Source organism: Amblyomma mixtum, chromosome 1 (genome assembly GCF_055824585.1).
Source record: "Amblyomma mixtum isolate Tamu chromosome 1, ASM5582458v1, whole genome shotgun sequence".
Lineage (NCBI taxonomy): Eukaryota > Metazoa > Arthropoda > Arachnida > Ixodida > Ixodidae > Amblyomma > Amblyomma mixtum.
This window is the reverse complement of record NC_143012.1, coordinates 55,113,706-55,137,246: the sequence shown is the minus strand read 5'-3', so window position 1 is coordinate 55,137,246 and position 23,541 is coordinate 55,113,706. Positions and strand designations below refer to the sequence as shown.

General features: G+C 43.4%; 1 protein-coding gene across 1 annotated transcript in view; it reads left to right on the top strand.

Annotated features, from left to right (window-relative positions):
• LOC149366334 (receptor-type tyrosine-protein phosphatase T-like) overlaps positions 1–23,541 on the top strand; it is a 102,671-nt gene that overhangs the window by 20,214 nt on the left and 58,916 nt on the right. Inside the window, exons 8-16 of the mRNA XM_089570319.1 lie at positions 1,125–1,277; positions 2,814–2,947; positions 4,707–4,890; positions 4,951–5,021; positions 9,184–9,241; positions 12,723–13,019; positions 15,890–16,140; positions 19,149–19,221; positions 21,859–21,965. Of these exons, the coding sequence (XP_089426445.1) occupies positions 1,125–1,277; positions 2,814–2,947; positions 4,707–4,890; positions 4,951–5,021; positions 9,184–9,241; positions 12,723–13,019; positions 15,890–16,140; positions 19,149–19,221; positions 21,859–21,965 (1,328 nt within the window). The remainder of the gene's footprint in view (positions 1–1,124; positions 1,278–2,813; positions 2,948–4,706; positions 4,891–4,950; positions 5,022–9,183; positions 9,242–12,722; positions 13,020–15,889; positions 16,141–19,148; positions 19,222–21,858; positions 21,966–23,541) is intronic.

Sequence of the window (23,541 nt, the reverse complement as noted above, 5' to 3'; positions counted from 1 at the left end):
AATTTGTTAGGACACAGCGCCGAGGGTAAGCGCATTTTTGAAATTTTGAAAAGAGATATGGATGTTAATTATGATGGGGTACAACCTCTAAATAGTTAAGGAGCCTAACAGTAATAATTAAAAAGTTAACCATTCAATTTTAGTTAACCGGCCGTGCTACTTAGTACTTCTTAGCTGTATTCTGATGTAGTACGCAGCTGAAAACACTATGCCGAAAAAGGACTATTCTAACTGAACGAGCCTATATTTAAAAACTGTGTAAAGTTTTATGTGAAACGTCCTGTATGTGTGTCACTGAACATAAGCTAAGTGCACAGCAATGCTTCAAGCATTGAATATTTAAAGTGTGACTTACAGTGCGTGAGTCTTTCTAATAAATATATGGAAAGTAGCAATTTCTCATGACGTCTCATGTTTTCTTGTTCCATCTTATTTTGCCTAGAGTAAATTCGGGCACTTTAAGTGGTGCGGGGGGGAGGGGGGGGAGGAGGGTCAAGCTAGCTCTCGTTTTGCATGTATCTACTGTTATAAAGCTACTTTTATTGTTCGTATTGGGCATTAACTAGCCACTCAGTTTTCTGTGCTGCCACCGCGATGTCTCAGTGGTTATGTTTGTGCTCTGCTGCTGGCCCGAAAGACGCGTGTTCAATCCCGGCTGCGCCGGTCCTGTTCAACGGTGGCGAACTTCTAGAGGCACCTGTACTCTGCAATGTCAGAGCATGTTAAAAGAATTTCAGGTGTTCAAAATTACCTGGAGCCCTTTCTGGACTCCCTCGTACCTTGAATCGCTATTGGACGTTATACCCAATAAAAGCAAAACCAAACCAAAATCATCACTGGTAGAATATTTGCTTGAAGTTGAAACTAGGACTACATTTGCTTGAAGATTGCACTTCCAATATGGTCACCTTGCGGTTGTCTTATTATCAGAGTCTGCTGGCCTTTCTAAAGTTCCAGATATTTGCTTCATTCTATTAAGCTTGCGCTGCCCTTTCTAGTGATATCTTATCTATGCGAAGGCTAAGAAAATACGGCTCCATGCGCTCATTGCTGTTCCTTTTACGTCTAAATGCACATCGTTCACCTTCACTTAACGTTCCATCCCTTAATCATTCCTGTCGCAGCGTGCCCTGCCCACCACTACGGGGCGGACTGCAAGCAGAGCCGTGTGTGCTTCTGCAAGACTGAGGAGTTCTGCAACATTCACACGGGCACCTGTGCCAAGGATAAGGGAGAATGTCGCCAGGGGTGGAAAAACTCTCCGTTCTGCGACACAAGTAAGGCTTACTGTTTACACTCGCCATTCGTTTTCCAAGGTTCCCAGATAGTCACGTTTGCTTCGGACATGGACAGCCCTGTTCATGTAGCATGCACAAGAAGTCCACTTTCTGGAGGTTGACATTTTGGAGCATTTCTTATCGCCTTTCAGTTTCCGAACGGTCAATAATTCCTCTAGAACTCGCATTTGCGTACAAGTTTACTGTTGGTCAAGAAACGATCACGTGAAAAAAAAAAACCTGGTAAGGTGAACAATTCTTCAGAGATTTTGAAACCAAACGTGAGTTAGCAACACTGTGAATAAGTCAGCAGCATTACAGAGTTCGACAAGGAACGCTGAAGTTGAAAATCCAGCAATTTGCAGCTTGCCGCCTAAATCTTTCCTTCTTGAATTGAATGCATTCCTTAATGTGCGTGTCAATGTTTGTGTGCGTATCAGAATCCAACATGGCCCCAACAAAGTGTTCCCGCTCATCCTGAAATGCCCGGAATAGGAAAAAGACGGACTGTTCCCACTTTCTGAGGCTACGTCCTACCCACGCGCCGCAAGAAATACGTGCCCAGAAGTAGACCTTCTATTTTCTCAGTTTGATTCGCGCTTAAAGGCAACCCCTCCCCACCTTTTGTACGAAGATTTGGAACTCTTGACCGAACACCTGCTTCGGCATTCAACTGACATATTTAACAAAAATGTTTCTGCAGAAGATCACGTTGAACACTAGCTAGGCCTTAGCAACATCAAGAAGGTATCAAGCGGGTTGTAATTGAATGTATGGAAAAGTAGTATTCTTTGTTTGCGGCGACGGTTCTTTGGAGCTTAGAGCATCCAAGTTCTGACAGTGAAACTACAGCGTGGGTAATTGAATATAAGAAACCGTCGGTCTCATTGCTAGAAAACATTGAAGACGTATCTCGGCATTAAAATATCGAAATTCAGTGTTTTCATTTCACAACTTATCACGACAAATACTTAAAAAGCGGACATCAGTGCGCATGAACTTTATGAAGCAGATATTGCTCTGCGAGTAGAAGAGATTGCGTACCAATAAGAATAAATTTTTTTAAGGCGTGTTCCTCTGTTGTCTTTAAAATTGTTGAAGTTTTACAATAATCATAGAGAAAATCATGATCCCGCTGTGTGCATATTTATATAAGCACATGAAATATTTATAGCTCCTGCAGACCACACATTTGAAGAGAAGCTGTAAGTGTAGTTTGTTTTACATTCTAAGCTCGCAGTCAGTATATTCATTGCAGAACTCTGTGTTGAAAGCAGTCAGATTTGAGTTGGATTACTCAAGACGGCGTTAACAGCTAGACTATGTTATAGCTAAAATCTTGGCAGTCTACACGTAGTTATGCAACTGGACGTAAAGCTTGTGCAACACACAGGTGTCATAAGTACTCCCGCCAGGTATAAATTAGCAAGAAATAAATTATACATTGCAGAATATAACTTACAACTATGTCCGTAATATTATCTACCGAATCCCATGTTGCGACAGATGCAAAACATTTTGCGAATGAATTTTCAGGTTACCCCTTGTTCAAGAATGGGCCTTTGGTGAAGAACGTAACCGATAGAGATGTCTTGATAGTGTTCAACCACTGGAACTCTGCTGTCGATATAGGCAGTGGGAGCCCCAAAGAATACCGCGTGGAGTACAAGGTAAGTTCTTGAGTGCTGTGCGTTTTTTTGCACACTATTCAAAGGGCGAAGTTGCAGATTCACCAACTCGATTTACATCCGTTTAAGAAGGGATTTGTATGTTCTCCCTTGTGATTGCTCGCATAGTAAGAATTCATCTACCAGAGTTGATATATAACCCCACGGAATACTTACCCTGTAATGAATATCTAGTGTTCATGCCCTTGAAATGAAATGGATAAGCGGCACCTAGGAAAACCATAAATTGATCTCGGCATTTTTATTTTCGTGAAACATTTTTATGGCACTATAAACACTTAGCTGCTTTAAGGTAAGGCATTAAATTTTCTACTCGAAAGGTGTACACTCATTCAACAATAAAATTAAAGCAGAGACAACGTTATGTAGAACACAAATAGCGCTCTGTGTGCTATGCAGTGGCAGTGTCGATCACCGCTATCAAGTTGAATCGGCTGGAGAACTCAACTTTGGTTCATGGTACACCCCGCTTATCGAAACCTCAGGTTTACAAGAAAGAGCGAGTGAACCTTTTCGTCCCTCTGGGGACACGGCTCAAAGGAAATGTCTCTGAGATTATGGTTTACCGACGCCGCGTTTAAGCAGCACAGCTCTTCGTGGCATTCAACGACTGATTTTCCGTTCGCCGTCGCCACTTGGCTCTGCCTCAGCGGCTCGTACTGCGAGGTGGTACCGGCGCCACCGCTGTCCCCAGCACTACACCTAATTGGCCCTGTAATGGAAATGTATTGGCAAAAACAGGTCCTGCAAAGGCCCAAAGTGAAGCCAGCCATTTACAATACTGGGCCAATTGCCTATGCTGTTTGGGGCGTTTCTTCTACAGTGGCATGTCTGGCGGCTTCGGCATACTTGCGCCTATGAGGGACATCTGGTTGCGCAGGGTTCCACTTTCCATACACTGCACGGCGGTACGATAGGACAGCCAGTGGAGATGCCAGAACTTTGGCATTTATCTACCGTGGGCTACTCAGAGAGATGTATAATGTGTGCCAGCTATGCGCAGAGCACAGAGACGGTGACGTGCTCTTGATGAGGGTCGCACCGTGGACCACATGGTAGGAGGAACCGTAACGTCAACAAGAGACGACACTCGCCCCTGCGCTGATTCGCTAGTGGCTGCTGATAGAAAATAAAAAAAAAATCCGCCTCACCGCCGTTCAAAAGCTGTGTCTCCTGAGAAATAAGCTGTATGACGGAAGCCCACGCAGAAGGGAGAGCCTTGGGGAAAAAAGTCTCGTTGATTGTAGCGTACAAAATGGTCAATGCAGGCTCTCAGAGTGCACAGATCTCATCTTGCTGTCCTTGCTGCACTTGCGGTCTTTGCTGCACTTGCTGTCCGAGAAGGTGCAAGGGCTGTCATGGAAGGGTCTCGACTATTTGCAACAGTAGTGACCAAGGTGTACTCGTCTGTAGCGGTTTTAAGATCAGTGCGAAAGGAATGAGTTGGGATCCCACACTAGTTAGCTGCCTTTGCCGGGCGACTACAGTGAACAAGCACGACAATAAGAGAACTGTATATCGGAGGCCATTGATCTGCCGTCTCGCTTACCAGTTTTTTTACTTCAGCAGGTTCAGTATGCACAGGAAATGTTTGCATAGGGCGTTTATTAACTGAAGGTGTAGGAACCAAACTGTGTGTGCGTACCTTCATGGATGAAGTTGATCCCAGGAAAAATTGTATTTCGCATATTCCCGGTAAAACTTGCTTTCTATTACTTGAAAAAATGTCTTGGCAAAGCAGGTTGGAAATGAAACGTGGACTAGCCAAACGGTTGCTGCTACAACTTCCAAGTCACCCCTGAGCGTTGTCCTCAAGCCCCTACGAAGCGGTACAAAGTACGAGGTTCGCGTCTTGATTATTGACAAGGATGGAGGCCACAGGGAACACGGTGCCAGCACTACTCACTTCCAAACTGCCTGCGGGGGTAAGCTGAAGTGCGAATTGCTGAACTGTCATCATTTATTAATGAGGCTTTTGTTTTCAGCCCCGGCCTTGCCTCCTCAAAATGTGAAGATCGACAACAGCAGCACAACTGCAATTGTGGTCAGGTGGACGGTAAGTGACCACATCGCGCAAGCGTACCTGCTCAGATGTCTATTTCCTTTAATGTCGCTACTGGAGTATCAATGCGACCTGGGGCCCCCTTCTGTACGAGAGTTGCGTGACTAAGACTGAGCCCGCATTTCATTAAATTTTTGCAATGGAAGTGCTAACTTCGACAGAACAGCCTGGAGCAGAGAGATGGCGAACAGAACGAGCGCTAGTTTTTTTTCGTTGTCTCTCTGCTGCGGGTCGTTCTGTCAAACTTAGCGCTTCCATTGCGAAAATTCTATACCGAATATCCCCGATTGCCGCTCAATGAAATCGTAAAGGTTGTTTTACTTCGTTGAAATGGCACATGCCCACGTCGGATGATTGGCATAGGCTTCGTGCACACACAAACAGAATGAAATACAGACAGAGATGGAATGCTCAGTTAGGTGTAATAGCATTGGTTAAATATCGCGTTGAATCGTTCATATCTAAAACTGCGCGAACAAAACAAGGACTGAGCAAGAACACAGTAACACACACAAGCAACACACACAGTACTGCGCTTGTGTGTGTTACTGTGTTCTTGCTCGGTCCTTGTTTTTCGCGCAGTTTTAAATATGAACGATTGAGTCCAACTAGCCCGCCAGAAGATACTTTTGATCGAGTTGAAATATATCAAAAGTTGGTTGAAACAAGATGTCGGCGTGTGAACGAGCGGCTGGTACTAATGAAAAATCATAACTTTGCTCAAATAACGTGCGTGCAAAAGGTGCGTAGAAGTATTAGAGTCGAAACATTCCCCTTTATTACCATCTCTGGGGGGGCGACACATTATATCCGCAGTTCACTCCGGCATAAATTTTTGTCTAGAGGTGACTGATTGTTGTCTCGATCTATGGACTCCCTTACTCAACCCGCCTAGTATTTACTTTCTCAATAAACATTTCTTTTATTCTCGTCGCCTTATTCCCCTGTAGTGTTTTTTAAGAAAAAAATGAAGGTTGTTTCATTGTCTGCAGTAGGTGTAAGTATGAAACGCTTTTCAAGAAGAGAGCAGCACATTCAGGAATGGCTCTTATGCAGTAGGAGCCGGACTTGGGTACTGACGGGGTCCTTTGGCTCCAAGACATGCTGCTGCCTTCACGCGCTTTCCTTCTTCACTCATGGTCCAATAGTCTCAACACTCAAGATCTCCCTGGCTGCTTTAATGGCTTGGGGAGTTTGACTATTCCTGGTTTTTCTGCTAGCTACGCAGTACGCTTGGCATCACGCAATGATTTGGGAGCTTTACGTGCTGCTTCGTTCAGTTGATTATGTTAGCGCCCGAGATAATTAAGTGTTATTCCATAATTACAGCGCGACGAATGGAAAACAGAAGAAAGGAACACGCAGGGAGACAGCAACAGTAAAGCGTTTTTTCCCCTTTCGTCGCGTAGTAGCTATGGAATACCGTCACATACTCTCCCATCAACTCACCTTGCTAAATTAATTTGATAGGTGCAGTCTGCAAGTTCAAATTATCCAGTCAAATTTACATTAGTGGCTACAGGGCTGCCAAAATTCTTCCAATTATCCAGGGGTTTGAATTAATCAAGTTTGATTATCAAGGTTTTATTGTATATGCTTCCAGGCCCAGCTTTGCCTCACTATCGGAGCGGCCGCCGCTGTGGCTCAGTGGCTATGGCACTCGCCGGCTGAACCGAAAGACGTGGGTTCGATCCCGGCCGCTACGGCTGAATTTCGATGTAGGCGAAATTCTAGAGGTCCGCATATTGTGCGATGTCAGAGCGTGTTAAAGAACCGCGGGTAGTCGAAATTTCCGGAGCCCTTAACTACAGCGTCCCTGACAGCCTCAGTCACGTTGGGACGTTCAACCCCTATAAACCATGAATAAAACTTCGTCTTGAAGAAGTTGCACGTAGATGTTTTTCTAGCAAGGAATAACTACAGGGAAAAACAGAAGCATGAAAAGCTGGCACGTCAGCTGCACTAGCGCCTGATCAAACACTGCTCAGAATGCTTCGCTTGCCGCACTGCCTTATCAAAACGTGCGCAACGTACATCGTCTACGTGAGCGCTTTTCAATCTCTGCGCGACACGAGTCGTCTGCGCCCACCGCAAACCTGTTCAAACGCCGCGCAATCGCTATCGGAAGAGCTTTGGGCTAAGTATTATTATCAGCCCCCATGTTTGTTTATAAACGACTAAACCGTGTATTTAGATGTCCAAATCAAACCCATATTAGAAATGAAAGAACGCGGAGCAAGTTCACAGGTATCTTTCGGCCGTATTTGCCGTTTAAAACCACCGGAACAACCCTTCCAGGATCGGCTGACATATGCACCTCTAAGCAAACTTCTGTTTTTAAATGTCTTTCGTTCTAGTAGGCTGCCAGGGTGGACTTTTAGGAATTTTCCAATACGACCTGAAAAACAGAGAAATGAACGTGTAAACAGGCTCTTGTTGGCATGAACCTAGGATGGAGCTATTTATGCCATGCGAGGGCTAGCTCGCATCATCTGTTTGTAAAAGTTATCGCCTGGCTTGGAAATTTTTCCAATTCGTGCCTTTATCATGGCCTGAACCGAGCCATGGGGCACGTTTTCCCTTGTGATTGGCTGCAGTCCAGTGATAGCTGAGGTACCATCCCTTTAGCCAGCCACAAAGGCCAGAAATGCTGAAATAGAGTGTAATTGTAGAGTCTGTTAACTGTAATTAGTGCGGTGAGGCATTCATGAGAAAGTCAGGTAATCTGCTTGCGAGCTGTGGTTTTATGCGGCACCTGCTTTTTCTGTTTTTTTTTTTATTTGGTGAAGTTCTATACTCTGTTTTCTGACTTTGGTTGTATTACAAGCTTGTTCTTCAAATATAACTAACCTGATGTGCACTCAGATCAACTCATTTAGTACAGCGCTAAAGTAGGTTGATAGGTTTAAGTTAGCCGAAAGTGGCTGACACTCTCGTTCACTTTATAAGAATATATTTATTGCGAGTTAATTTCATTCGCGACAAGAAACTCACTGATTTAAAGCGAACGTTATCTTCACAGCCGTTCTAAAGCCAGCTTACATTCAATAGTGAAATTCACTGACAATTATCAAGAAGGTAAAGAGCAAAATTTTGGCTTCTTGAGCCGTCACACCTTGGAAGGTAATATTTGATAGATGACCGCTTACACTTAAAGTCATGTCCGCTGAAATGCCGGAAATACGCGGTACTACTTTTAATGCCGTGAGATGCAGACCACAAAAGCAACAACTGGCTGCAATGACAATTAAGTGAATCTATCAACGCAATTAAGTATGCACTACGCGTTAAAGAAGAGATTCGGCGAACTGTTCATTTCGGGCGCTGTCCTTCCTTTTTTACTTATTCTTGCTCTTCATCTTTATCATGGCCAGGTACAAAATTAAGCAAAAAAGCTGCAGGGAAATTTTGTAACAATAACTGTTCTGTAGTCTGCGCTACAGAGTACGCGCGTCTCATATCGAATGGATGGATGGAAGATTGAAGCCTCCCCTTTCGAAAGGAGTGTGGACAGTTGAAAGTGTGCTAAGTTTTTGTTCGTATTTATTGATTGATGTTAAAAATCGGCCTATAAATTCGTCATTTTCAAAAAATACTATTTTCATCCAAGATTTCAAGAGATGGATTCCATGAGAAGCAAACGTAGCAGGGGGCGGCATAAAGTTAGGCGGGCGGATGAGATTAAGAAGTTTGCGGGGATATGGTGGCCGCAACTGGCGAAGGACAGGGTTAATTGGAGAGACATGGGAGAGGCCTTTGCCCTCCAGTGTGGCGTAGCCAAGCTGATGATGATAATGATGACATTTTTAATCCAGCACTTCTAACCTAATGCCACATCTATGCTTTTGAGCCACTAATCTTCCAATAAATTTTTTCTAACTTCCCAATAGGCACTAGTATTCTCTTGGACGTCCCATGGAAGTCCTAAACGTCCACAGGACGTCCAAAGTAGTTTCAGTGCCGATTGGGTTCCACCGCAGATTCATTCAGATGAACACGGTTATCTGTAAATGGTAGGGCATCATGAAGAGTGACTGTGCCTGCTCCGACACCTGGATAGAGGCCATCACATTCGAATATCAGATGTTCAATTGTTTCGACTGATTTACCACAGACTGCACATGTGTCATCTTCTTGTTCAAATATCCTTTTGCAGCTACGCGTTCTAAAACATGAAAACCGAAGCGTCTTGCAGCGGATGCCGAGCGAAGAAGGCGAGAACACTGTGCAGCATCCGTGTGCACATGCGCCGGGCCAATTAAGAAGGGAAGGAAGTTCATCCTGTTCAATTGAACAGGATGAACTGCAGTGATCGGAAACGCTGTTACCTGACAGCCCGTGCTTCCAAAATAAGTGAAATGAGAAGACGTCCTGTTTCAGGCCGGAAATAAACATCCTGGGCGTGTGAAGCGGGATTTAAACCAACGCGACCACAGTGTCAGTGGCGTGCTTGTCGCACACCAGAAACACTGCGGAATTGCCGGTAATTACAAATGTGAAACACGTCCTTCTGTTCGGTGGCAGTTTTGCTGTACAGGGTTCGACATTACACAATTTTTAGAAACAGGCTTTTTGACTTAGGTGTGCGCTTTTTTCGGCATAGCATTCTCAGTGTTGTGCATCCTAATAAAGCTAAGACGTGTTATCTAGCAAGTTGGTTAACTAATATTGAATAGTTAACTTTTTCACTGTTATTATTAGGCTCCTTAAATATTGAAAGGCGTGTGGCCTACGGCAATTTATATCCATATCAGTTTTTAGAATTTTGAAAACGTGGTCACCCTCGGCGCTGTGGCCCAACAAATTGTGGCTATTTCGGCGTGTTACGTACACTGGAGAGGTTGCTTGGCCTACAAGCTTCTCGAAAAAGCATGCATTTTGGCGCGATGTAGTCAAACTTTGTTGGGCCACATTTCTAAGGTTAATTACATTTTCCAAATTCTAAAAACTGATATGAATAATATTTACGGTGGGCTGAGCGCACCTGAATAACTGAGGAGCATAACAATTATAGTTAAAGATTAAATATTACTTATTAGTTAACTTCACTGCTGTTACACATCTTAGATGCATTCTGACATACTACGATGCCGACAAAACTATGCCGAAAACCGCTCTTCTAATTCAAAGAGACCGTTTTTAAAAATAGCGCAAAATCTTAGATAAAGCCGTATATGCCTCTGCGTCAAGCCTACCTTGACGCCAGCGATCAGGTCGCCTCCGCGTGTATTCCGAATTCTTAAATTTCCATGTCATTTTCACTGAACATCAACACAACATCAAATCTCTGCACTTACTTTTCCATGTAATTACCTTGTATTCGAGAAGCATTCCAAATATTCGCCTAAAGGAACAAAGAAAAACAGTATTTGCATAAGCCCACTTAAATGCATAACTAGACTGAAAGCCATAGCTAAGCAAAAAATTACTAATAGGGTGCGCTATGAAGTCTACCTTTAGAGGATACCATTTCTGATTTGAGGCTACTGTGCAATATTGAAAGATGTTGGCATTAACATTCTCATGGCATTAGTGAAACGTTCTAATTCGCAGAAAATTCTTGCTTTTAATGTTTTTACCGAGTAATTATGCCTGCTACTGAAACCAATGAGGTGCGTTTTTTTGAGAATAACTAGCAGAAACGAGTTATCGCCCGAGGAGAGATCTGAGAATATATGAATCATTGTAGCGCAATCTTGTCGTGCTCAAAAAATTATGTTCGTATACATCTTGCCTTTCAAAAATACGCCTGTTCAGAATTTCTAGGAAGGGCTTGCACGGTGTAAAATGGTTGACCTATGCACATGATACGACCGGTGCTTAGCACCGTTATGAATTCCTAATAACGCCGAAGTTCCTCTTAATAAACGGCAACCATCGTCGCTTATTTACTCGTTGGCGCCTCCCTGTTATTAAAATCATGAATTATGCACAGCTGCGTCAGCGACGCAATATCCTGCACATTCTTCCCTTGAGTGCAACTAATAAATTCTTAAAATATTTCTTCTAGATTACCTTCCTAGTATCCTGAAGCAGGGGTGAGTCTGAGTGAAAAACGTTTTGGCGATCGGGACCGGAACGAAAATCAACGAATGCACCGACACTCTTTTTTCGCTCAGAATATAATTTTTATTCCTTCAATCGTTTAATGAGAACTGCACTATAATATACGAGGGGCATTTAGTAAGTTAATACCTTGAACGGAATACAAAACCAGTTTTACAAAGTCAATCCTTACTGCATATATGGATTCTACATCTCTCTTTACATGTGCATTTCGAAGCCTGCATCCGCGATATCGGTAACTATATTGAGCTGACGATATGCGACTATATTCAAGAGAAAGCAGTACCCTCGAAGGGTTGCTTAAAATGTCAAAATATAAGGTCCTTAAGCTGATAAAGCGTGGAAGCTAACTTTGATCTCAACAGTGTCTTTATCTTATTTGACCATTCCATTATCGCTTCTTCAGCTGACTAACCAAAAGGGCGCATTTAAATGGCTCCTCGACTTGCCAAAATTGTTACCCACCCTTCTGACATTGCCACAATACTTGTTGAAATTCACTTTGGCAAATGCCCTAATGATTTGTTAAGCGCCTGTTAATCTTCATATGTGTCTCCTTCTTTGTCATTTGTCTCTACTTTTACGCTAATTTCTTTACATTAGACAATACCAACTAGCCCGAAAGCCCGCACAAATTTTTCGTTTCCTTCATATGGCGTGCATAAAAACTTCCTGCTAATGCTTGTCCCCTCGCTAGCTATTTCATATCGACCAGACACTTGTAGCCATCTCTACATTTGAGATAATAGTCACAGGAGTCGTAATTATGGCATAAAAAATGGTGCCATTGCTTCGCAACATGTCTGTACTGCTAGTTTGTTCTTTCATACTTTGGGGCAGAATTTACACCCACAGGACTTTCTCTGGATTACAGCGATTTCTTCTTTTAATTTCATCTTAGCAGTTTATCACCCGCAAGACTGTGTTGCGCAGGTTTCCACGCATAATAAATTTAGACTAATAAAGATTCGGCTGTATTCGTCAAACACTTTTATTTCTTTTTCTTAAGGACGGGAATATTGATGAGAAACAAAATGTTCTAAAATACAACCTTATAATGTTCAATTTGCAGGCGAACAAAAACTTAGAGAAAGCTTAAGCTTCGCCTTTAAGAGTGGAACACGACAGCGTGTTGCAGCGCTGCAAGACAGTCCATGGAAGGCCATCGCCCCTTGGACAAATCGAAATTTGGTTTTTTGAGGAAAGGAGATGCCGCAGTGACAATCTAACTTCCCTTGGTGGACACCCAAACTGTGCATGATGCACAGCCCTTGGTTATAGGTTGTCAGTTTGAATCTCTGGGGCAAGCTGGGCTCTAACTTAACAGTAAGTTTATCCTGCACAAAACGTTTAATCGTATGATACCATTCGGAACATTCTGAGGCAAATGGTTGGCATGATACGAATTTTTCCCGATGCGTGGTGCTCAAAACTATTACAACGCCGGTGGCTTTTCGATGGAACGAGCTGTACACGCTGTCGTGTAAAGGCTGCATAAACTTGGCTTGTTCACACCGATCCTTCACTAATTGATATTTTTCAGAGGAAGCTTTTACTTTTCTTGATTAGCTTACTTTTGAGCAGTGCGCCTTGAATGCTAAATATATCAATGTGGACCATCCCTTGCAGTACCTGACGGAGCACCGATGCAGTTGACTCGTGCTGATTCCTATAACACGTCTACCACCATCACGTGGTCCGAGGTGCCTTGCCAAAGTGCGAATGGACCAATCACTGCTTACTACGTGGAGCTGAAGAGCGACGAACCCTGGGAAACAGAGCTGCGCAACAGGACTGTGAAAAGAGTGTTCGTGAACTATATTGACTTGGTTCCTTACACCCGTTATCACGTGAAAGTGTTCGCCCAAAACGACGCGGGACGTTCTGCCAAGTTTGCCGCCCTGAACTTCACAACAAACCCAACCCGTAAGCCACTCATTTTACTTGGTGCTCTGTTCATTTAAATGAGAACCTCAAGACTAAGTCGCGCGCCAACCAGCAAACAGTGATGCTGAAGCCATAATTTTTTACGTTGGAAAGGGCCATATCTTGATTTGGGGGTGACTACTGTCCAGTCACCTTTCAAGGTTCTTTAAGAAAGGACCATATATGTTCTGCCACATGAATGAAATAGGAAAAATACTTCTTTTTCTATGCCGGCTACCGCTATCACCATGAATTCGTGAGTGCAATCAGTAGTGCAGCAATCTAGCGTTAGATTATTAAGCATGAAATGCTTTTAGCTCCCGTTGTCGGCATTGTGGTGACGTCACGCCGAGAGCCTTCATCCGGGCATTGAATTCCACTCATCCGGGCTCTGAAACGAGAACATCCGGGCACCGTACGAGATGTAACGAGTTTAAACGAGACTCTCTAAGCCCTCCTACGGGACCGGCATACAAGCGCCGGTTGCTCTCCAAACGAGTCACAAAAAATAACTGCTGCAAGTGTCTTCTCAATGTTCATCAAGATATCACTCGAGCTGTGCATTTCATTGCACGGAATTATAATTTCCGATTTCTAATAACGCGTGCGAAAAGCACATAAATGCCACGATACACTTCGTTGTCATACGTGATCTCTTATGGGCTTCGCGCATCGAAGCAAAGCCGCGCAGGCGCACAGGGGCCCGGGGGAGGAGCTTTGTGTCGTCTGCTACCGCGCTGGCGCGCACCTCGCTTGAGGTGCGCGCAGGCGCAGCGCTGTAGCAGACGACACGAAGCTCCTGCCCCGGGCCCATGTGCGCCTGCGCAGCTTTGCTTCGATGCGCGAACGCGCCGGATACGCTGGCGCTCCGCGGAGCGCGGCCACGCGAAGCTTTGTTCGCACTTAGAGTGGACCACCCTGTACATTCTTCCCAGGCCTGCGTCTCGTCGTGCCCGCGTACGCTTCTCCATCGTCCTGGATTTCAATGCCGCCACCGTCACAGCTGCTTAAACCGAGCAATAGAGCCTGTGTTAGGCCCGTAAACATTTCATGCTTACTCTACTCTCGGTTACGGGAGAGGCGCAATTTTTTTAGTGGACATCTAACCTTGAATCATATCCTTTCGAAAGAAAGGAAGCGTGGGGTACTGTTGTGATGCGCTGTTTAAAAGCTATCGTTATAGCTTTCAAGTTTATAGCGGGAGCTTCTCTCTCACACTGCCTTGTACTAAAGCAATAAATCTCGTTCCGGGGTTCTATGCTTCCTGCATGATACAGAGTTTCGTGCTTCTTCCGGGACGCAAATGTTTCGACTGCAGAGTAGCTTTAAAGCTTTCTAAATTCACCCTTTGTTAACGCAAAAAAGTAAACGCGATCGTAATTTTTGCGTCTTCTCTCCGGCGCAGATAGGACGAAAGCAAATGTCACCTATGCGTTTTTCTATTTGTTATCAACACTGCATTTAATATTTCGCACCAGTGTTATTGTATTAGCGGAATACATTCGAAGGAGCAGAATGGCGCTTTTGTGTAGGAGCGGATGCTGAAAAGCAGAGGACTCAAAGGCGGCAAAAGGCACTGTCACTGCCTTGGAAAGCCTTCTGTAAAGAAAAAAAAAGAACGACCACCTTTACTTTTCAGATAGCGAAGGTCGAGAAAATTGGGTCAGCAACTGAAACCGTTGTCGTATTAATAAGCGAAGTATAACCATTCTGAAGGGGTTTTCTAGCCCTGAGTTTGTGTCCGTTAGCTAGCGATGCTGAGTGCTGGCTGCCTATAGCACTCAAAGCAACTTACTAAATTAACATAAAACTTAATATTGTGGCATTATTATATCTTGGAAACAGGCTACTACCGGTAAAAACTGTTTTGTAACTGAGAAATACCTACTTTCTCATGCCTTCAGATGCTCACTCTCCTACGCGTAGTAACGATGTTTGTTCGGAATCAGAGGTGCATCTTGCGATACTATTCTAGGCACAGTGCCATTGATGAAATATTTGAAATAGCTAGCCTTGAAGCGCGTACAAAAAAAAGGAGATCCTTTTTTATTCAGTCCCTTTCTGGCCTAATATCCGCATTTAAGTGATTGAAAACTTGTGCCGTATATAACCTTTTTCTTTCATTTAACGCTGCTGGGTATTATGCTCAACTGTCACATCCTTTCTTACATAAATATCCTAACATTTGTTTTCTTTGGGCTGAGAAACATATCTCGCGAATACATAGCTGCAGCAATCCGCCAGTATGAGTACACTCTTCGAATGCAGTTGACAGCCCTTTTTGTTTTCATGTTTCACGAATTTAGTCTTTTAAAGATAATGAATGCTGCGATTTGGGCGGGTTGGTATTAATTCACAGTGAAAACAGCGCGGACAAACGAGACAAATGAAGAAAGAAAGACAGAATACAAGCGCTGACTCGCAACTGATTTTTATTCGAAGGAAGCGCTCTTTAAATGCTTTCCTATCCAGGAAAACACCAAAACGAAAGGAAGACAACCAAAACTACTGATCGTACATAACGCTGACAAGACACACACATCCTTGCCGTGGCGCATGCGCGTGACACAGTTAGATGCCTTTTCCGGATAAAGAAAAGAGCTCTATCATTGAGAGTGATAGAGGGATCGCTGATGCATACGCCACTATTATCGTGAATAAGAAATGCCTCTATAATTTCATGTGTTAAACTATCACGTTTTGACCTTTTATCACGTGTCAACCTAACTCATATTCAATAGGTAACCACTGTTATTTTGTGCGGTGAAAATAACTGCGCAATTCCAATGTAAGTACATGAATCCCGAGAGCCCTTTGAAGTGTTTTAAATGCTCACAATGGCTTTTGTACACTTTTCTTACCTCCAATAGCGCCGCCTCGGCCAGATGTTTTGCGGGTCGACCAACTGTCGCCAGAGAGCGTCTCTCTCTCCTGGGACGCCCCGTACCCACCGTATGGTGTCCTGAAGAGCTACCAGCTTCAGTACTGGAAAAGTAGTGACAGCGGCAACGTTATCGTAATTGATATCATGCCCCAGAACTGCACACGCGGAAAAGACTATACTCCAAGGCATTGCTACACGGTGATCAACTTACATCCCAACGAGGTTTACCACTTCTCGGTATGATATATTCAATATATTTTTTGGTTATTAACGAACAAGCAGTGTCATATGTCTATTCACTGTCAGCAATTATGACTGTGTATTGGGCATCTTTCTTTCATAGCGCGCTGTTGTTGGAAATAAATCCGTGGTGGTTGTGCACTGTTAGCACATCGCTTTGATATTTAATATATATATTTGAAAAGCAGCTATCACGGCCCGCTTCTTTGTGAAGTGCGGTCTAGTCTAAAGTGCATTTTTTTCTCTTAACATGTTACAAATATGTTCTGTTTATTTTTTAATTGGGTGTTTTAGAAGTTCAGTAGCAAAGAAATGTCGCAGGACGCGCAGTAGTAAAGCGCATTTGAGTGAAAGTTCAGGTGAAGGGAAGGGGCGATAAATGATATCGCCAGACGGATAATTTAGTCGATTCCACGCAAGGTGGCTTTCTGCCGGTCCCCTAGATCCCTGCAACAGCAAGAGAATGGAGGGAAAGGGAAAAAATGGAGCGCCGTGATTTCGTAGAACGTGTCATGTGTAGCTTTCGCTGCAAAAAGATCCTGATGCAGAGATGCTATTGCTTGCAGCGTGTATTTAATAAAAAAGATGGAAGAACCCACTAAATTAATTCAGCTTATTATAGGCACGCACGTACACCCGCCAATGTTTTACCAGTATAGCGAGAATATCTACCCACCGCCTTGTCAGCGCGTTACCATGGCGCGGAGTGGCGAGACAAGCGAGAATAAATGCATTGGTTCCACGTGCTCGCTGTCTCTGAATTCGCGTCTGTGCACCGCGATAAGGCGTCCCGAGGCAGGCGCGTAGGGCACATCTAGGGCACACTACACAAATTGGGAGAGTGGGAACAATGAAGAAAGAGATTATGAACCAGTTATTACATGCATAAATCTATTAGGAGGGAATCCACTGGACCAGGTAATGTATTCCAATGTTCAATGGTAAGCGGAAGGAAACGGTAGTTAAACACATCAGTGCGAGCAAGTAAAGGTGGGAGATTAAGATTGCGATAACTTCTTGTTTACGATGGTATGGCACACGTGATGTACCGTCTTTGTCAAAAGTAACCAGTCTGCATGGTTTGCTTCTAGCTTGTATAGTGGAGCCCTTGTGGGTTTCCTAAAGATCAAGAGGTGTTGGAAGGTAAGAAGACCCCCAGTCTTTACCTTTAAAGGCAATTTAGGCTTCAGGGAAGCTGTAAGGGCTCCACTGTACGAGCTAGAACCAAACCATGCAGCCTGGTTACTTCTGACAAACACTTTACCTGTAGCTTCAGAGCTGGTAGTGCCAATGAACGATAAAGCAGAAAAAATTTAACGGTTCTAGTTTCCGGCGAGTGGCGAGGGAAGTTATTTGTAATTATTTAAGGGCAAAAGAAGGGGGAAACCCACTAAGATAATGGCCTCAATTTCTACCTCTGTTACTTTGTAAGGATTCCGTACAAAGCAAAGCAAGCGTAGTAAAGAATTGGATGGATTAGGCATGTGTACATTAGTAGCCTGGATTCATTTCGAGCCTTGGTTAATATTCGTCTAAGATATCCTAATTTTTACGGGCTGTATTACAAACGAAGTCAATGCGTTTGGACCATGATAAGTTGGAACAGCTGTGGTTGATTAGTGGTTATGGCGGCTGCTGACTCGAAAGACACGGGTTCGATCCCGGCCACGGCGATCGAATTTCGATTCAGGCAGAATTATAGAGGCCCATGTACTGTGCTATGGCAGCACACGTTAAATATCCTCAGGTTGTCTAAATTTCCGGAAACTTTCACTACGGCACCCCTCATAGCCTGGGTCACTTTGGAACGCTAAACCCCATAAATCAAACCAAGCCAGGATAAGTTGGAGGAAAAATAATTCCTAGATTCTTCTACTCTGATACCCATTCAAGAGGTATAATATGCAAAGAGTGATCAAAAATTGATCAAGAGGAACTACTACTAAATGTCATAACCACAGATATACGGAAGTCATATTTTTATCTGCCAACTTTCACACCACCTGCAGAAGCTACAAAATGATTCATTAATGCAGGACTTATCCTATGAAGAATAAATGGTGTCATAGAACTCAGTGATCAGCGTACATGCGAATGTTAGAGGTTATGTTACAACACAGGTAATTAATATAAAATAGAAATAATAAAGACCCTAAGAACGGGCCTTGTGGCACACCGGATGTTACGGTGGCGACGAAAGACTGAGCGCAGCTGTAGTTCACACACTGTAAGTGCTGAGAGAGAAAGTTACTAAATTTGAATTCTTCAATATGAGATTTCATTTCAACATTAACTTGGATTGAATGAAAGTGTCAAAAGCTTTCGCAAAATGTATGAAAACACTTTCACTGTCAGCGCCCCAAACAAGTTTCTTTTGCAAGTGCTTGTCTGGCTGCTTGCCGGAAAGCCCTCACCGCAGCTTCACAGTATGGCGTGTTGAGAATTGCCCGTGCATACACATGTGCTATTTGTACTCTTCCGGAGTTGAGTGCCGAGAAACATATCGAAACTCATAAGCTATTTCTGCAGAGTACGTTTTTTTAGTTCTTGAGGGAATCTAGGTAGACAACTTTTTTGCACTGTGAGGCTACCGGTTCTTTGTGAAGGGAGTTGGAACTAGATATTTGCAAGCTAGTGGCCATTTTAAGCATTTATGATATACGAGATGCCGAAGAAGGGCTGTCTCTGAATTGTGGAACCAGATAATGTAATAATGTTTTTGGAAATCCGCTGGCAGCCGCGTTATAGTACAGAAATCAGCATTTATGTTCTGTTTTTAAGCGACAGTCTCTCTGCCACGGTGCTCATAAATCAGGTTTGGAACGAAGTGCTCACCGCAAGAATAAAAAAAAACGTCTTGTTAAACCAGTTGTTAACTCTTCGTCTTTGGTGAAAGGCACGAAACATACACAGACAAAAAGAAGGTTGTCGGGACAGAGCCCGTTTTGTCAGTAGCATATTTGAAGATACGAAAAACACCTAATAATTCGTATTCATTTCTGCAGGTGCGAGCTAAGAATAACGGTACTGAATATTCAGCGTACTCTGTTGTGCTGGATGTCGAGACAAGGGAAATGCGTAAGTGCTTTATTTCTCTTTTTTGGAAAGCCAGCTATTCAGATGTTTCTCATGAAATCTTTCGCCATCGCTTCGTCAATTGGGCCTCTTTTTTTGTTGTGGTTAAAAATGAAAAAGAAAATGATTTAATGTTCTGAAAGAGGAACATTTATGTCATGAAAGACAGAAATGTGAAGAACAGGGAAATAGCCCAGCCTGTTTTCTTGTCTGGGCGCTTCGTGAAGCCTGGAAAAGAAGTTACGATCGATGCAGATATAGGTGTTAATCTTTAACACGCGCTTGACTTTGGTGCGCCGTGTTGAAGTCGGCTATAAAAACCCAGGCTGCGTGAAGTTCCGAGTAAAACCCGAATCTCAGAAGAACTTCGACTTCCTCTAGAAGGCGCATACTGCTTGAGACAGGAAACAATAGCGCCTACAAAGACACACACAATAGAAAAACGACATAGGACAAGCGCTAACTTCATCTAACTTGATTCACTAAGAAACCAGCAAATGTAAAGAAAACCAAGGCATGCGCAGAAAGTGAGACCATGTACAATCAATCAAACCTTTCGAGACATCACACCTCAGTCTTAAAAAAGGCGGAGATTTATCGCAACAGTGTAATCATAGCGCGGGAAACAACACCGGACAAAGACGAGACGGGACTAGCGCTTGCCCCGTCTCGTCTTTGTCCAGTGTTGTTTCCCGCGCTATGATTACGCTGTTGCAATGAATTTCAACCTGCCCAAGCCTATTCTGTTCTGGAGATTTATCGCTAACACATTCTTTTCCTCTCTTACTAATGACAAAAGCTTTAAAAACCTCCATTGTTTTATATCTTCTTTTGACCAGAACCTTTATCTCCCGAAGCCGTGATTCATACTTTCTGCTGTGAAAGCATTTTTCCAGTTACGACTGTTCTGCTGCTCGGTGACACACACTGCTTTCTGCACAACGTTCGAAAGATGCGTGCCTCGTACTTTTTTTTGGCGAGAACATGTGTTCGTGCAAGAGTAGTCGAACGGGCTAGTAGGCAGTTCATATTTGAAAAAAAAACAGCGCACCCTTAAGACGCGGGCTGAGCAAGGTAGGACGACAGCGCTGTGTCATCCTATCTTGCTCAATCCGTGTCTTAAAGGTGTGCTGTTTTTTAAAAATAAGCACGTATTCAGCTCGATGTCCTGACTAGCAGATAGGCACCTCTCGTCTGATATATAGTTCTGAGAAGCCGACTCACCTGCATGGGTCATTGATGTGAAATACGCACCTGCTCCGGCTCCTGTCCTGAGGAAAATCTAAAATATAAGATTCGCTGACTGAAGGAGGAATATTTCCTGTCCAAGCTGTGCGCTCGACTGGTACCGCTAGAAACGCTGTATCCGTATGAAATAGTGGAGAAAGGTCTCCGCTCATTAAGTGACTGTCCCCTAGCGACGCCCGCAAAGGCTCCAGAGGTGCATTCGGGAATAACTTGGTCGTTAAATATGACTGACCGCCGCCTCGTGATTCAAAGAAGGGAATTGTAATATTTTCTCCGCAAGGTCATGACGATGACTGGTGCTTCTTCTAAGCATCGCAGGACTGCATCAACTTCAATAGCGAGATAATATAGTGTCCTTTTTCACATTACAAATATATTAACTTCGGCTTTGAGCTGCTAAACTCAGTTCCAAGTTCTCACGATAGTTAAAAAGATCTGTGCTTCCCTCTAGGCAGAGAGCAAGTTAAGAAGTCTTCACCTGTTTGCACCCTGAGCCTCGATTCTGCCACGTTCCAGATATGTGCCCGGTACTCATTTACTGAAGTAGCTTTGCCGCAAATTTTGCCTACCGCTTATTTCTTACCGGGTGCGTTTAGTGATCGAACGGACGCCGCAGATTCAGCAAACTCGTTCTAGCTAAACGATCGTGTCCATGTGCGGTTATTAGCTTTCAACGACTCATCGTGTCTCAGTTTGTGGGAAATACTGGCGAAAGATGCGGGCGAAATTTCGGGCATAAATTTGCTCCCATATGTCCCCAATTTTTTTATTTCTGTTTTTACTAACCTTGCTAGTTTTTTCTACACATAGTCGATCAGATGACCATGCAAAATAACTGTTCTTCAAGTGTGGTAGAAATGCAGTTAAGTAGCTTAGGTTTACCGCTGTCTAGTTAGTACCGATCAGAGCATGGGACAGATAAATTTTGAGCTACACTGCGCGTGAACAGTAACTAGCTTCTAGAGTGGCTCTCCTCAGCTTCAAAATCTGTGGTGTTGGCTCTAAGGCTGACTGCAGGTATCCCTGAGCAGAAGAGCATTTTCTTGATATGCAGAAATTATTGGGCTGTGCTTGAATGCTGTTGACAACTCACTTTTTCTTAGGTGTCAAAGTCGTCATCAAAGGAGGGGCGTGAGATAACGCCCCGTCTCATCAATTGGAACCAATATATGCTTGTATTATGGCTCCCATTCATATTGCTTAAAAAAGGAATGAGTCTTTGAGCCGAGGAAACCTGTGTTTATTAGGAACATTTCGATGTTCTTAGTTGTCCGAATAATCGAAACAAGTCTATTCAGCATACAATCTGTATCTTGTGTTTCATGGTCGATGACGCAGCAAGACCCAATTTCTAATTTAAATTTCAAACTCAAACATAACCTGAATTTTCAGCTCCGGAGGCTCCTGTGAACATTCAGTTTTTGGATCAGACTGAAGACAGTGTGAGGATACAGTGGGAACCTCCTATTCGTAAGAACGGTAGGCTGACCAGCTACAAGGTGAGTTATGCACATGTTTTCTCCATACAGTTAACCAAGTTTCAGTGGCTCTTAATAGCCAACCTGAAGCAAGGCCAAACATTTCCTGTTGCCGGCATTACTATGGACAGCATATGCGGGAATAAAGTTGCGAGCCAATAAACAGTAGGCTCTTAATTCTGCCTTCAAGAACAGGAAACATACATAAAAAATACGAAACTTATTACAAGTTTCATTTAGTGCGTGTCAAGGCTAGCTCATTGTCATCAATAGTCATCAAATTCTACCACTGGTTGGTGCCACGCAACGGAGAATTCAGGCTGCCGACCTGGAACCCAGAGCTGCGCCTCTAAGAAATGTGTTCAGTGTCGAATGCAACTATCAGCTCTGAGCAAATGCTTTGCGACATTTCATTATAAGCGCGTAGTGTGGTGGCGCTTCAAGATCAACAGGAATGTTTAGAGTTTTTTTTTTCCAGCAGTTAACAGGTTGGTAAAAATACGTTAAAATGACAGTTTTATCGATTTGTTTAAAACTAGTAATTTTCGATGCTTGTTTCGATCGGCGATCGTCACAGGGGGGGAAGAACTAGAATTAAATCCAAAATTCGAGCGTGCGCTTCAGCCATATTCCAATATTTCGAACCTAATTATATTAAAGATTCCCTGGTAACCACCAAATACTGCGATTACACAATATGCCTTAGTTGTCAGCGCGATTCGAAAATAAATATACTGCCTTGGAAATCCTACGATTAAGACTAAGTGGACGCGAACACTAACATCACGTAGGATGTTTTTCACCCGAAATTACAAAAAAAGCTCTTTAGACTATGACAAATCGGTTTATGTTACGTATGTGCTCTCGTAATTGGCGACGGGCTAGAATAAAGAGCTGAAGCAGAATCTCTCCTCAGTGACGGATTAAACGTCTAGAGCTTCGGAATGTATTCGGTGGGACATTTTCAAAAGATCATATGAGGAATCCCTTTGTCACACAAGAGTGTTCCTACGATGTTGAATGATACGCGCTCTCTGTGCGTGCAAGCCTATAAAGAAGAGAAAGGCTTGAAAGGTGAAACTCAAGACGCCATCCTTCATACATGACTGAAGAACAATGAAAACAGCGCTCTACGCATACACAAAGATAATGCATACACATAGATAAGAAAAAAGAACAGAGTGATTAAAAACAACTTTAGACTGCTTAAAAAAAGTAAAAGAAGGCCTTTGACAAAGGATATGGCTCACTACTAGCGCGTACATAACGAGGCTGGAAGTTGAATGCGGCAGCCTTTGGGCTACTTTCATCGAATTTCATGTGAAATGTGTTACCGCTAGGTTGAAAAGGCTAGGGCCTGAGCCCCTCTACTACACCTTGAATTAACTAAAAACTCTTTGGAGGCCCTTAGATGTTTCTTAAAGGGACACTGAGGAGAAATTGAAGCTGGCTTGTATCGACAGAATACCAGCTCCTGATTACAAAAACGCCACTTATACTGACAACCAAGCTCTTGTAACGTAGAAAAGAGCAAGAACGAAAATACAGGTATCGCCGCCACAGGCCAAACTCGCAAGTACAAGCGTGATGATGTCAT